The sequence below is a fragment of the Dipteris shenzhenensis genome, chromosome 26 (assembly GCF_047967505.1).
Source record: "Dipteris shenzhenensis isolate YYH24624 ecotype China chromosome 26, Dip_SZ_1.0, whole genome shotgun sequence".
Taxonomy (NCBI): domain Eukaryota; kingdom Viridiplantae; phylum Streptophyta; class Polypodiopsida; order Gleicheniales; family Dipteridaceae; genus Dipteris; species Dipteris shenzhenensis.
Window position 1 is genome coordinate 45,835,204 of NC_141621.1, and position 16,305 is coordinate 45,851,508.

Below are 16,305 nucleotides of genomic sequence, written 5' to 3' on the forward strand. Positions count from 1 at the left end.
TTGGAAGATGAGAGATGATATGAAGAAAAGTATCTTTGTGGAAGTAAAGGCAAGTGATGTTGATAGGTCTAATGCATGGGATTTCTAAACTCTCACAAGAACTCACTCAAGACACTACATATAGGATTTCGGTTAAAGATCCTATGCAAGCCCTACTTAGAGACTTATCATGGCTTTTGGCCTTCTACATGGATGAAACATGGGATAAGTGCACCAATTTATCCCTGCAAGTCTGTGGACCTTGCACAAGCTAGATCCAACCAATGGATTAAATGCAATAGCCATTGAGGATGATATAGCATACTGAATGGACAAAGACCACCTTGCTAACATGCTTGATATGGGTGACATTTTGAAGTACTCACATCCCCCCTAAACAAAGATGATGAAAAATATTGTGGTGGTGATATGCAAGAAACCAAATATATGCAAGAAGATATGGTGGTGATAAGCAAGAAACCAAAAATAGCTCTCTCAAAGCAAGTCCAAGATGGATGGGGAAAGTGTTCAACATTAGAGAAGAACATGTATGGAATCTACTTATGGAAAACTCTCTACCCCGAAAAGTAGTTATTTCCTATGTGTAATGAGGCAATGCCTGCTATAGTGCATGCTAATGCAATGTTGGCAATCAAGTCCCAGATGCTACAAGTAAAGCATAAATTTAAAGTCCATAAAATAGTGTATCATGCCCTCATGGAGGTGCAAGGAGAGAGAGAAGAGGGGGAGGGGGTGTTGATGGGTGGTTAGGAGGGGGAGGCATGGGAGGCCACACGAAAAGGAGAGCTCTGTAAAAGAGAGGAGGGACCGGGGGGGGTGGGGGGGGGTTAGGAGGGGGGGGCTCATTTAGGAGGCAGGAGGCATGGGAGGCCACATGAAAAGTATAAAACCATCCAAAGGTCCACACCAAAGAATGTAATGTTAAGAGCTACCATGGAGGGATGAGATGTGAAGAATGGAAATTCAAGGATTAAAATCCATTGGAGGATTTGGAATAGCCAGATGAGTAGGACTTGAAGAGGCTACTTAAGGGTTTCAAGGTCTTAGTTTCGAGGGAAACAATATGAGTGGGGAAGATATGAGGCCAATAAAGCACATCGAGGATAACTTTGAGATGCCCATCCTACTAAGGAGCTGAAGGTTGAGATTCTTTGATTACAAGTGGTGGTATCTATACAAAACTCTCATGGAAAAACTTGTCTCTCTCTAAGTAAATTAGGGAGGGAGAGTTGTCATGTGATCAAAATGATAGACTTTTCACCTAAATATCGGATGAAGAGGATCAATGCATAAAACATTGATTTGTTGGTGAATACTATAGCCCAATCTGCTCGAGGAGCAAAGTTTCTAGGTTTCTAGAGGTTAATAAATAAGTAATGGTTAATCATGGAAAATAAACCTACTACTTATATAATGCATTGGCACATGCTAAGAAACACAAACGCAATGGGAAAGGGAGAAATCCTAGCTAAAAGGGGAGATAGCCGATAGAGTTTGTACAATCGTCCTTAAGAAAAGAGATATAGAAACATTTAAATCTAAAAATCAAAGTGGTCCTAAGTGCAAATCTAATAAAGAGGATATGAAGAGAGAATGAGACCCTCAATCTCTTATAAATCTAGGAAAAAAGCCAGGACAGAGGGTCTTTGCTTGTGATGTTTTGAACCTAGACATAAAGGATTTTGGTCCCTTATAAATTGCAGCTTGGCAAGGGAGGTAAGAGTAGTAGAGAAATTCGAGGGAGTGCTAAGGCAATATAGCAGATGAGGAAGAATAGGAACTATCTGTACATCATAGAGCGTGGTAGGCTTCATAAAAAATCTTCGATCATTAAACCTCCAAGTTAAATTATATAAATTTCTTTGTTGTTTCTTATTGACATTTCATTGCACCTCGAGGTTAAAGTGAAGTTTGTATGCCATTGAGAGTTGAGCTTACTAGCATGGCCAAATTAATGCATATACTAAATGGTGAAGCAATTATGATTTGGATTAGATGACCCTGAATCTAGAGCTCAGGCCTAGGATTATGAGTTACAAGCCTTTTAGAAAAAAATTGAAGAAGGTGTGAAATTGTATCAAATATATATGAACCCATTTGGAAATACTATGATCAAAGTTTCTTATGGGTTTTGTGAAAGATAATAGAATGCCTCCTTCTTTGGTTCTATTCTTAATCAAGATAGACTAGTCACTTCAATTATATTACTAACCCAACACTTTACTGAGTCGATGCTAGCAACTCTTCAACAATTTGTAATTGCAAAAAACTGCTCTAAATTGATTTGTAATTTCTATACATGGAGGTGGCTACAAGTATGCCTTCTTGACATCATTCTCAATTAATCCCTCAATTTCTCACTCTCTCTACATACCTTTAGCTATATTATCTTTTGTGCATATTTTTGTAGCAAGAGATACTATTGCTCAAATGTAGATAGACCTGCTAGCTATTGTAGCAACAACATGCTGACGATTGTCATAATATAGCATCGTGGTTCACAGCTTGACAATCAACGCCAACTATGTTTGGGTAAATTGTCTGTATTTGTTCATAGTTCATTGATTCACAACCTTTCGATATGAATCTGCTTCTAGTTATTTATTTACGCTTTCATTAGTCACATTCACTAGCCTTAGCAGTTGAGGGTTCTTCTTTCTATTTTGGATATGAGATGACACGAACTAATGCAAAGTAAAGAAAACTAGGGTACATGGGCCAGTAAAGAGGTGGTTGGATTTAAAATGTGAGCAACACCCCCATAGGAAGGCAGGTGCCATCCATTACTCTTCATAGAAAAAGATGATTTGGTAAGCTCTCCTTTCACCATTTTTTAATGAACAATGCCTTAGTATTGGACCTCACCTGACCTAGGCATTGGCTTTGTGTTCCACAAGTTTTTGAATGTTTGAAAATAAAATTAGCTCCCTATTACCACTTGATGACCGTGATAGCTTCTAATTTTAATTCCGAATTCATGAAGGCCATTTCTGCCATGGAATAGTACCAAAAATTTAGCCCTCCATAGTACCAATCTCCTTACCCTAGGTGTCAGCTCATTTTGAATGTGTGAGGAGATGAACTAGAGGTTAATTAGAAACTTTGTAGTGGACATAAACTTGAATTCTAGTATACATTTATATGTTTCAAAAATTTCAAACCTCTCTTAGGCACTCACCTACTCACATTGCCGCATGGTGATAGATGTGTGGACAAAGATTTCTTGCATTAGTTGTAACCCTTACAATTGAGAGAAGGGAGATTTCTTGGTGAGATTTTAAAAATGAAGATTTTAAGGACTTAGCTCAATCTTTGACCTTGCCTTTATTTTTTCAAGTATCCCATGTGGTTTAATTAATGATTAATCAGTCCCTCAATTAAAACAAGTATACAACACATTTAAGAAGAAACATGGTTTGCTTTTATAGGCTTGCTCTTACTAAGGTTTATCTCATTGAGGGACAACGACAGTTCAAGCGATAGGGCGTTTGCCTATCTGAACAGCTACCCTTGTTCGCAACTTGTTCAGAGAGCATAGGTCTTGGGCTATTGTACCCCTCAATGGAACCCCAATTGCGTGCATGCAAGAAAAGAAAAGAAAAGAAAAAAGAACGTTTCACATTATTTGGCTATTGTAACCATGAGCATGTAAAATTATAGAATCTACCTTTCTTCCAAATCATGCTTACCTTCTCCATCTTGTGTCTACACACTGCTTCAATATATTTTATTTTTACATGCCCTTGCTCTTTTAGCCATGTAAATTGACCCATCACCGACATAAGAACTACGTTTGGACTACATCTACTCTAAGTTGTAGCTCTTTGCATATTCTAAACAAGGTGTTCAGCAATTCCTCGAGGCTCTGTTTCAACGGATAAAGTCATGTTTCTTCCTACAAACTAGTCAACGATATTCGCGTATCATTTCAACTTCATTCAGAAGGTTGTGTTTGGTTTCGAATTTAAGCTGACAACATAGAGCCTTACACGCATCATCATACTAATTGTTGCATGGGACGTTCCCAAGTGGCGATGGGCGAGTAGAGCGAGTAATGTGAGGGAAGGCGTGAAGGGCCACCTCGTGAATTGTGCAAGTGAACAGAGCAGTGTGATCCTCTAATAAGGGTATGAAATCAATATATGTGAGAAGTGTGTAAAGGCGTGATGAGTACCTAGGCAAGAGACTACGATCGACATGTATGTCATGATAAGTGCTGTGAGTGATAAGTGGAGTGAAGAGCACTATGAGGTGAGGTGTGGAGATATGAAAGATGCATGTGTGGTCGGCCCCAGGAGGAAGTGGTGTGATAGTAAGGTTAATGATACGAGAGGCAAGGCAAGGAATTTGATGATATAATCAACAACGCTCGAGCCTCCTCCATGTGGGAAGTAAGTAAAGCTACCCGAGCAAGGCCATCTGCCAAGACCATTATAAATAATGAGAGCATGCATCCTGCCTAAATCTAACAATGCCTGCCCCTATGAAGTGATCGGGGTCCGCCTGTCAAAGCCAAGACTCACAGCAAACCTATGTCCTCTAGGTCAATGTCCAATAGCATGATAGAATCATATCTAAAGTCGAGGAGTGGTACCTATCGTTCCCCTGTCCTCGCGTTGAAGGCCCAACCAGGAGGACTTCTTTGCGGCTCAAGAAATCAACGATGCCTGGATAGAGAGCTATATATGGTGATGTCTCAGTCTCCTCTCGAATATCTCGAGCAAAATGTGAGGTCTCAGGGAAGAAATAGCATACTGCTACAAACAAATCCTGATTGTCTCTGTGTCGAATCCAGATCTAGAGAAATCTCGAGTGTGAGTCTCTCTTCTCTACTACATGGCCCCCAAAAGAGAAGACCTATAGAGCATTTCTACTCCTCTTGATCCTTGTACTACTCTTGTGTCCCTCATCTCATCTCTGTAAGAAGCCTCGTAAGTATATCCGTTGACTACTGGTAGAGAACGCTCTAGACACTGATGTGTATTTGTATAGAAAACTATGTCACGACCTGTATGAGATTCCAAGAGGCTCCCTAGTTCTGATCATAAGGTACCATTGCAGTACCAAAGGTACAGGACAAGATCTCGAGTGTTTGAGTCCCAACGGAGTCACCCATCTCGTACCACCGTCCAATTCCTATCTTTGTCGGCTTGATCCCGCTACTAGTGTATCACAGTGGGGGTGAGATCCTCATCTGTGGAGATCGATGCATGGTCTCATACGACTAATCTGCGTCATAAGGCTATAAGTCGCACTTGTGCATCATGGAATCATATGATGAGGGACTGCTCTCAATTGCAAACCCCACCCACCAAGCCATCTTAATCACGTGCTTTGCTACTCCTAGAGTAGTGGCCACAAATGTCGTTGCATCACTCATCGGTGTGCTCTCGATGCGTGGGATGCCACGAACTCTAATGTTGAGGGCCTTAGGCTCTTTGCTGCTACTTCATGAGAGTGGCCAAAACAGCTACTTTCTCAACGAGGGGTTTATTGACCCAAGGAGATATACGCGGATTCATTTACCCCATTCAATGAGGATCTTTATTCAAGCAAATTTCGAGTCCCTTCACATAGACTTTGTAATGAGAGTGCCAGGGCAAAGGGTTTACCCAAGGAGAGACGCATATGCACCTTATGTGGCATTTAGGATATTAACTTTGAGGAGCATTTCATTTTTCATATGCCTAGCGTACTATGAGATTTGGGGATGCTTCTATTGCCTATTTGGAGATAGTTCCATGTTGTTATCTTGGTTCCTTTCTTTTCCAAATCAGAGATACCAAAAGAACAAAACATAAAATGCAATATAGCAAAGGAATTGCAATACACTCAAATCTTTAAAATGCAACACTATAGATGTTAAGTTCCTTGAGCTTTAAATTTTGGCCATATGATAGGAAAAAAAGTAGCCTTGTTGAGGCTTCATTGGCTAGTACGAGAGTGGATCTTTTATACTTTTTTATAAGCTCTCACAATCTTATCACTCATTGTGTGTCTCTCTTCCCAAAACCCCTACCACAAACCCACACCCATACATGCACTTACACGTACCCACTTCCCACCCTACGTCTTGTGTACCCAATCTAGCCTGCAAGATTTTGATTGCTTCATTCATGTCATGCTACTTCATGGTGGATAAGGGGAATGTTGATGCACACTTTTCTAGATCTCAAAAGGAGAGGAAAACCACATCAGCTTATGGCTTTCCAAAATGAACATAAATGACAAGGAGGCAGTTACGTTCTTTGTTCTACACCATAACTATGTGCCTTGCTCGTAAAAATAAGCCTAGGAATGAGTTCAGATGTTGTTTACCATCCCTTCGGAAGTGATACAAGGTGTGGGCTTGTAAGACCAGACACGAGTGTCCACGTGCACATTCCTGTGCGCATATACACACACAAGCAAATACCCACCACAAACACAAGCACACACGAAGTCTGGCCTGAATTTGCACATTTCGAAAAATTCAACTACTAGGCATCATAGGTTTTTGTGATTCTTAACTGTTATTTGTCTCTAGAAGGCCAGCAGGATGATGGTGTGGAAGGATGAGAGCAAGCTTTATGACTCTCTCCTGGCACAGCTTGACAGGATTGGGAAGCCAAAGAAACTTAGCAGCACCTACAGATCCAACAAGGAAGACTCTAATTATAATGAACCTCTCACCTGCCTGAAATGCCAGCTCCCACTCACGGTTAGTTATTTCAAACCAATCCTTGTCTTCTGACCATGTTGCTTTGACCTCTATAAGTTTTTGCTGTCCATCAACTTCATCAATGACAATATCATAAGGCAATCCACTTTCAGCTTCAGCATTTAACCATGTGACATGGTCGGCCCCATGCTTCTCTAACAAATAGTTAAACACCACTGCCTCCCCTAAACGGCCAGTCATAGTTTGTTGTTGCTCACTCGGCTGACCAACAGAGAGTTTGTCTCTATGTACAAAGCCTCCCAAAAAAAGAGCACTGTCAGGATCATCTCCTCCCAGAGGCTTGCTATTGATCCAAAGACCATCTGCGGATGGAGAAGTTGGCAAATCATCAGCTTTTACCACATTCAGCGCACAAATGCTACCACATGCATCTAGTGGAGTCCTTCCCTTATCAACCATCACATCCTGGAACATATGATCTACACCTGCTCTGTTTTCAGCATTTACTGTGGTGCTGGACGACATAGTCATACCAGTACCAGTTCCATCGACACTGCTAGACTCAGAGGCCTGTGTCTCTAGACTTACATTCCCAACCACTTTATGAGATTTGAATCTTTTCTTTGCTTCTATATCCTCCAGTACTGAAGCTAGGGATTTTTTACAAGCTTCAATCCTATTTATATGAGGAGGTTTGTAACTGCCTTGACCTTTAGACTGGTGCCAAGAACGTGGGGGCCAAACATTATCTGCTACATTTCTCACCTGTTTCTTTGGTATAGAATCCAGAACATGAAAGTGACGTGCAGAGTTCATTTCTGATGAGGACTCAAGTAGCCTTCCCACGTCACTAGATTCAATGGTCCACCGTGTTTCCTTCTCCAGAAGAGGACCAATCCCTTGAGAGCACACTAGGGCTTCAACATCACTCTCTTGAGAACCTGATTGTGCTGACAACGTAATCAAATGCAGAAAGTTTGCGAGCTGCAAGTTTGGCGTGCCGCTGAAGAAAAGCCTTGAAAATTCCAAAAACAGCGAGTTTAAGTTCCTAATCTCAGTAACATAAAAGGTATCAACCTGCAGTCAGATGGGTGGGGACATAACAGAAGTTAGTCTGAAAAGCTTAGTATGCATTCCTGGCCAGAAGCTAACAATAAGAGGGAAACACACATCCACATGTTTCGCAACAAAAAGGAAGAGGACCGAGGTTCCACAATTGAGCTCGACTTTTTGCAACTTTAGACAAGCCCCCTAAATGTGAGATTGCTTATTAATTGCAGTAGCATTCAGGATACAGGCCATCTTCAATTTGAACATACTCCAAGAGGTTGCATTTGCAGAATCAAACACATCACCATGCATTGCAAAAATAATGCTCATCTTTTCCATTCTTAGTTTCTCCTTATCGAGATGCTACAGCCTTGTGTAATACACATTCCCCAAAAAACACACCAACATTGTGTAGTAAGCGCATATATATATATATATATATATATAGAGAGAGAGAGAGAGAGAGAGAGAGAGAGAGATAGATAGAGAGAGAGAGAGAATATGGCAAAATCCAAACAAGATTTGGTCCTAAACACAGGACATAAACCTACTATAAGTTACATAGGAACAATATACTTGCAGAACCATGTGATATGATTGTAGTAAGCTCCCCTTGAGACTATACAGGATCTATAGGACTGGTGACCACTATTAAACTAAATAGTCATCACTTACATACACTGATAGAAAATTCTCACAAATCTTTTCTATATTGTGAGTATTTGCTAAGCTATTTGTTGGGGGTTAACATCTCCCGATGTCACACTGTAGAGAGAGAGAGAGAGCCACTTAGAACTTTCCATAGCAAACCAAATCAACTTAGAACACAACACCCGAGAGCTAGTAGATCGCCCCCGTCTTGCACCAAAAACCAAATTGGCCCTAAACTTAGAGCCCCTTTCGGTATTTCTTTATCTTTTATTCAAAACGCTTGCAAATACAAGAATGGCACCGCGATACATCAGCCCCATAGACAACCAACAGAATAATCCGATGACAGGCACTTCCGTCCTACTATGCAATCACAGAAAAGGTATCCCAGTCCAGTGAAACATTCCATGGCAACCCTTCTTCCAAATCTGGCTGAGGGTTCTAACCTAACAGCCCGATACCCACTAGCCCACTAGGGGAGTCCTGGCAGGAGAGAAATCAGCCCAATCCCTCTTGGTAGCTCTGAATACCCATCAAGGGAGTCCTAGCAAGACAGAGGCCAGAAAAACAACCACACCTCGCTGTTCCTAGCAAACAGAAAGGCTAACTGCACAAAGCAAAAGGATCTAAAGTTTTGAGGCTCCCTGGCAAGATCTTTGCACCTTGGCAGGTGAATATCAGCAAAAGAAACCCTCCTGCTAGAAGAGAATCGCCAAGTCTGGAAGCAAATCGACTTGCTTGGAGGCTCCAAACTGCCTGGAAAAGTGTGATTTTGGAGGCTCCAAATTGCAGCTCACGATGATAACGGTCAGCGGCTCTCTTTTGCTTATCCTAAGATCTTTGGAGAGCGATCTTGATTTTATTTTGTGGCCCTCTTTTGATTAAATTGTTTTTGCCTTCTTTGATTAAAAGGTTTCTCGCCGATTCGTCGCCTCCTGTCGTCATTTCCGTTGCCTCCCGTGTTGCTGCTCTCCATCCTGCTACTTTCCAGCCTCTCCATCTTTGTCATTTGATTCTTGGGCCCTGGCATCCGCAGCTTGCTCTCCTCTCCATCCCTCCATCCTGCAGACTGGTAGCTGCTCTCCATACTCAGCCTACTCTCAGCTTTCCATCCCTTCTTACCTCTCCATCCTCCTACCTCTCCATCCTCCTACCTCTCCATCCTCTTTCACCTCCCTGTCCTCCTTCTACCTCTCCATCCTTTCTCACCTCCCCATCCTCCCTCTCACCTCTCCATCCTCCCTCTCAAACTTCATATTTTTGTAACTTTAAAGTTGAAGTTAGAACTTAGAACTTAGAACTTAGTTCATGGCACATGTTGATTGTTGAAGCATTATTCATGGATAATAGATGATACTAGATAGATCAATCATCATAGGAATTTAAAAATAATAAAAGCATGCATGATGCTTCAAGTATAGATAATTGTATTATGTATATTTTGCACTCTATTGATAATTGTATTATGTATAAAAATAATTTTTTATACATAAATTGTACCATATTGCCGTTCCTGCGAGGACCGGAAACTCCGTTTCCGCGGTTTTTCCCGTTTCCGTTTCGGCTGGCAACTATGGTCCTGCATAAGGCGGAATATGACTTACAACCAATACCTTGGCCCTCAACTACCTTGTGACACACAAACGGCCATGCATCATCAAAAAAGCATCTCGAAGACCATAATGATCATTCCTCTATCTCTCATACAATTGATCATATACTCGTGCAAAGTCATCATCCGAAGCATATTGCTCTTTCATGGCATCTGATTCATCATGATAGGCAATAGAAACAGCAGAAACCTATGGTTTCTTGGATACCACATCTGGCGCTGGCCTTCTAGAAAGTGCATCTGCAACAACATTCTTGTTTCGAGGAACATGCAGAATCTGTAAATGAAACATAGACAAAAAATTGGCCTAGCGCATGTGCTTCTCATATAATTTTCTCTATGTGAGAAAATACCTCAGCGAAGAATGATACGTTTAAACATAAGAAACAGCACCCAACAAGTAGTGCTTCCACTGTTTGAGAGCATGAATTACAGCAAGCATCTCCTTTTCATAAATCTGAAAATTCATCTCGGTGGATTGCAACAACCCGCTCTCATAAGCAACAACCTTCCATCTTGCATAAGGACGACTCCAATGCTGTTGCCACATGCATCACACTGGACAGCGAAGGGCTTTATCAAATCTGGCAAGATCAGGATGGGGTTAAAACACAACTTTTCTTTCAGCTCTTCAAAAGCTGCAATTTCTTTGAAAGTCTATCGAAAAGATACTCCCTTCTTTTGCAAAGCATGCAAACGTGAAACAATCTCAGCAAAGTAGCAAATAAACCTCATGTAGTACGAGCACAACCCAAGAAAGCTTCCTACTTCGTGGATGTTCCTAAGTGGTGACCAATTCTTGATCGCTTCAACCTTCGCCAGATCGATCCGAACTCGATCTTTGGATATGATATGCTGAAGAATTTACTTTTCTTTGCATTAATGACCAGCTTATGTTTTCTCAATTCTTCAAACATAACCGCCAGATGCCTTCGGTGCTCTTCCTCATTCTTGGAGAAAACAATAATGTCGTCGAAGAATGTGCCCACAAAAGACCTATGTTCCCTAAAAATCATGTCCATCATTCGGTTGAAGGTGGTGGGAGCATTGGTTGACCCGAATGGCATGACGAGATACTCATAAAGCCCAAAAGTGGTCCTAAAAGGCGAACAATATGGGAAAAAACTGGGCCGAATCAGCCATTTTTGCAGCAATTCATTTACCTAGCTCAAAATTTCTACCCGTTGGGCTGCGCTAACCCTATTACCAGGCATAATATCTATAGCATGGTCTTTAGGCCTCTCGAGCGGGAGTTCCCTTGATAAAGACTCAAAAAAACAATCTTGAAACTGAAACAAGAAATCTGTCCGCTCTTTATCAATACCAGAAAGAGGCGCCTGATCATCTTTTCTCTCTTTTTCTTTTGCAAAAATAAAAAACGCAGATATATGCTTTTTCATTACTGAAGTAATTGCGGAAGCGGATACAACCAAAATGGACTCTCCTTTGAGTTTTACATCAAGCACATGAGTCTTTCCACTGTGAGTCAGGGTGACTGTTTTATTGAAAGTATCAACAATACTCCGAAGATGAAAACACCATGGAATGCCCAAAAGTACATCACAACCATTCAAAGGCATGATGTAAATTCTTCGGTATCAACATAATTATGGATATAAAGATGGAGCTTCCAAATGATCGGAGTGATGTATGTACTCAACCCTATAGCAGCCATGTCTGCTTGCGCAAGTGAACCCATCTCCTCAAAGTCTATACCCACCTTTCTTGCTAACTCCGAACAAATAAAATTTGCTTTAGCACCTAGGTCAAAGAGAAATAGAGCGGTCTGATCACAAACTTTGTCCCAAGCTCTACAAAGCTCCATATCATTCTCCTATTTCTTATCAATGATCATGTCAGGCACAAGGCCAACAGATGGCTTTTGCTTCTTGCTCTTCGGATCAGCTTTGGGTTCCACCTTCTGTTCATCTCTCCTCCGAGGGACGCTGTCTTTTCTTCTTGAGTGGGCATTCATGCACCTGATGTCCCTCCTGTCTACAGTAGAACATCTGTTCTGCTCTCTAAGGACCTATTTCTCCTGTTCTGTCAACCTAGTAGGCCGTGAGCTACGAACACGCCACTGTCCCACAACCAAAGTAGCTCTCGAGGGTCTACCAAATCAGTCCTTCAGTTTGAAGTCCTCCTTCCTTTTGAACTCTTCTTTCCTTTTGAATTCTTCTCTCTTACTGCCCTTAAAATTAGTGGTCCTACCTTGTAGCAAAGCGTAAGCTGTATTGGCATTCTCGATCAACTGTAACATGTTTTTGTACAGAAGTCTCGAATTTCCTTTAGCGATCCACAGCAATATTTCTCTACCTGCTCAGACAACAAACCATGCCGATAGGAACTAACTGGCAACAGGGCTTCCCAAAATTTCTTGTTATATTCCTCCAAATTACGGCAATTCTCTGCATCCAACTTATGCCAAGCCGTCATGATGTCAGCTTCAAATGTGGTAGTCAACCACGCAACTAAAAAGACCTGCTTAAACTCCACATGTGGTGGGTGCCCTTCCCTGCAAAAGAAGATGTCCATCATTGCAAAGCATTTCCCTTCAAGAAAGTAGCGGCTTTTCGAATTTTATACAACTCCGTAAAATTTCCACCTGAGTATGCTTGCATCAAAATGCTGAATAAAAGTGAGAGCTTTCGTCTCCCATTAAAAGTGTCAAATTTTCAGCTGAACCACCCTCTTTATAATCTTTATGCTTCCCCTTGTGTATAAGATTATCATAGGCAGGTGACTGTAAATATGGGAGCCTGCATTATATTACCAAGATTTGTGACACACTATCCACTATTCACAGTAGAATTGACCATACCTAGTCCCATTGCATTATTCATTCCACGCATCCCCGAAAAATTCCCCATCATACCAGGCATAGCAATCTGCATCCCTGGCTACATCCCAATGTTACCATACATCATGTTGGGCATCATAGCCGGCATCCGAACATCTATCCCTGATAGCCTTGCTACGCTGAAATCCATAAGGGAAATTTCCAAGCCTCCCTATGCCTTGCTCAGGCTGTCCAACCATCGCCTGAAACACCGAACCTGCTCCGAAGTAACCTGTGGGCATAGAAGATGGAGGGAAAGTCTGCTGTCAAGAAGCGTAAAATGGAAAGCTCTAAGGATTTCCACCCATACCTGATGCAGGAGGCATTGAACCAAGTTGTTGAGTCTTCTTTCTCCTCCTCTTCTTCTTCTCAAGCTTCAAAGGGGCATTCACCAACTCTGCAAAGCGTGGATCATGCATTAACTATGCAAAAGTCTGAGTAGTTCCCTGCAACTGTGCCCTGAATTGTTCATCTGCATTTGGCTCCTCAACCTCTTCCTCTTCATGACGAGAACCCTCAATGGCATGTCTGATTGCACGAGCTGTTCATCATCTTCCTCCCACCATGCAGTATAAGCCAAAGACTCCGATTTCTCCTCAACATCCGTGCTATGTGCCATGGCTGAAAAATTCCCTTGTCTGCAAATTTATTACAGCAACCGGTGTCCTCCCTTGAAGAAGATGGTGATGTACTAGCAAACGGAAATACTGTAAGTAGCCTTCGGGAAATCCAAAGGACAATGAACAGTTAATAACCAGCAAATAGCCACTTAGAACTTTCTACAACAAACCAAATCAACTCAGGACACAACACCGAAGAGCTAGTAGATCGCCCCCGTCTTGCACCAGACACCAGATTGGTTCTGAACTTAGCGCCCCTTTCGGTATTTCTCTATCTTTTATTCAAAAGGCTTGCAAATACAAGAATAGCACCGCAGTGCACCAGCCCACAGACAACCAACTAAATAATCCGATCACAGGCACTTCCGTCCTGCTATGCAATTACAGAAAAGGCATCCTAGTCCAGTGCAACATTCCATAGCAGCCCTTCTTCCAAATTTGACTGAGGGTTCTAACTTGGCAGCTTCGATACCCACTAGCCCACTAGGGGAGTCTTGGCAAAAGAGAAATCAGCCCGATCCATCTTGGTAGCTCTGAATACCCATCCAGGGAGTCCTAGCAAGACAGAGACCAGCAAAAAAACCACATCTGGCTGCTCCTGGCAAACAGAAAGGCCAACTGCACAAAGCAAGAGGATCTAAAGTTTTGAGGCAGTAGGAAAGCTCTTGGAAAGCAATCAAGCGATCGGACAACTCGGGAAGCCTTGGGAAAAACAGCAAGCATGGAAAAACGAAAAGATCTCTGGCACCCTGGCAGGTGAAAATCAGCAGAAGCAACCCTGGAACCTACTGCAAGCAAATCGAGTTGCTTGGAGGCTCCAAACTACCTGGAAAAGTGCGATTTTAATAGGCACCTAGCCTGGAAAGCTCCTGGAAGAAGTGCGAATCGGATTTGGCCCTCTAGGAAGGCATAAACAGCAGCAATGCAGCAAAAACGAACTGATTTGGAGACTCCTGGCACAAAAACGAATTTTGCTTTTGAGCTTCTTGCAGCCTTGGTAGTCAAAAATCAGTAAGGCGATGTGATAGAATAGCCCTGGAGCACTTTCCCAACCTGTGACTTGCCTCTCCTTGTTCTTCTGTGGTCTAGAAAACAGCCCTGAAAGCAAATTTCGACTTTTTTGCTTGCTTTCCAAGCCAGCTAGCCAAACGTGTCTCCTGGAGCTATTTTTAGTGAAAGGGATTTTTAGCCCTCTCTAACCTTAAGTCCCTTGCCTTGGCCCATGGAATTAATTGCACCGAAGTGGGCCATGGCCTTTACAGATTTAACCAATTTGAGGCTAGGTTAGTCACCATAAATTCCTTAAAATTAGAAATTCATGTCCCTCGTGACAGATGGTCAGCCACCTTTTCTTGCTGGTCGGCCTGTTGCTGGAGGGGTCAGCCTCCCTTATGGCTGCATGGCAGTCCATGTGGAGGAGGTCAGCCCAGAGAGCTTCAGCTGGGGTGTTTGGGGGAGGGAGTTAGCCCTCCATATGGCTGGCTAGCACGCTCCATATAGGGCTGAGGTGGTCAGCTCCTAGAGACCTCTTGAGTTGGCCGACAGACTGGGGAGGAGAGCCCTCTTATAGGGCTTTGTGTGGCAGCCCCCATGGGCAGGTAGGGGGTCGGCCCACCTACAATAGGGGTCGGTCAACAGACAAGCATTTTGGAAAGGGGGGAGGGCGGGTTGGGTGGCTGCCTATATATAGGCCCCCCTCCTACACTTGTCTGCATCTTTTTATGGAGAGCAGCTTTGCCTATCTATGGCAGAGGTTTTCCCCAACATTTGGGGTTTTTCCTTGAGATCCCTTGCATTTCTTTTGGCTCTCCTCCCTTGTTCAGTTCATGTGTGCTGAGCTCTCTCTCTCTCCATTTCTGTCCAAGATCTATTGCACTTCTCACATGGTATCAAGCCACAATTGGCGAGAGGAGTGGAGTGGAGGTTTTAGGGCTGCTGTTCGGAGGTGTTTGTGCGGAGTGTGCATAGGCGTGGACCCTACAGGTGTCAACAAAGGCGTGACTTTGAAGGGTGTTTTCAGATTCGAAAAGAGTTCTCGAGGGTCGGGACAACTCAAGTGTGAAGGTACTTAGTCTCTAAGCCTCTTCATCATCTTCTTGAGCCCTCTGCTCTCCTTTCTTGCATCACTTCCCAATCTTTACCTTCTTTTCCATTCACTCTCTCTTCCAGTTCGATTTCCTCTTCACTCAGACATGTCTACCCTGGCTGAGATGGCGGAGAGCAAGGCAAAAATCCCAGTTTTGCCAACCTTCTTGATCGACCGTTAATTGGATAGCCTCATATACGGTGTTTGGCGAGTCATGATGGAGTTTACAGTCGTATTATCTGGCAGACTACATATTGGTGTGAGTTGACAGGCTTGATCCCCTTGCATCCACCAACCTAGGGATCCTGCAGTAAGAGGCAGCCGATACCCTGTCACACCTGTGGGACCTATATTTCTCAACTATACTGCTCAATCACGTGAAGCATACGACGGTGGCCAAGAGTATCTGGGAGCATTTGACGTCCTTATACTGTAGGCTATCTCATGGGCTATCCATAGATGCCACTTATACCTTGGTATGTGCCTTGTAGGCCTAGTTATAGTCAGTTAGGACTATTGCTACAGTTAGTTTATGTACCATCTAGGTCAATTACGACACTTAGTCCAGTGAGGGCAGTTAGCCCTAGGGTTTTGTTATGTTGGCTCTCCCTTGAGCCTCCACACTTCAGTTTTGCAGCAATCTATTACAGCATCTCGTTTTTCTCCTCCTTGCTTCCATTTTTGAGCTTCCATTGCTTCCAACACCCAACAGTGGTATCAGAGCAGGTCGGGAATCCATTCCCTCAGCCATTGACAGCTTTGTCAAGCTGTTTGGCAGCCTTTTGA

The 16,305-nt window shown here is 42.8% G+C and overlaps 1 protein-coding gene across 3 annotated transcripts in view; it reads right to left on the reverse strand.

Annotated features, from left to right (window-relative positions):
- Positions 1 to 6,095: 6,095 nt before the first annotated feature.
- The window catches only part of LOC147885162 (protein NO VEIN-like), a 167,722-nt gene continuing 157,512 nt past the window's right edge, over positions 6,096 to 16,305 (reverse strand). For all 3 annotated transcript variants that reach the window (XM_087397678.1, XM_087397676.1, XM_087397679.1), the window contains one exon: positions 6,096 to 7,738. In XM_087397678.1, the coding sequence (XP_087253804.1) occupies positions 6,506 to 7,738 (1,233 nt within the window). In that variant the 3' untranslated portion in view covers positions 6,096 to 6,505. The remainder of the gene's footprint in view (positions 7,739 to 16,305) is intronic.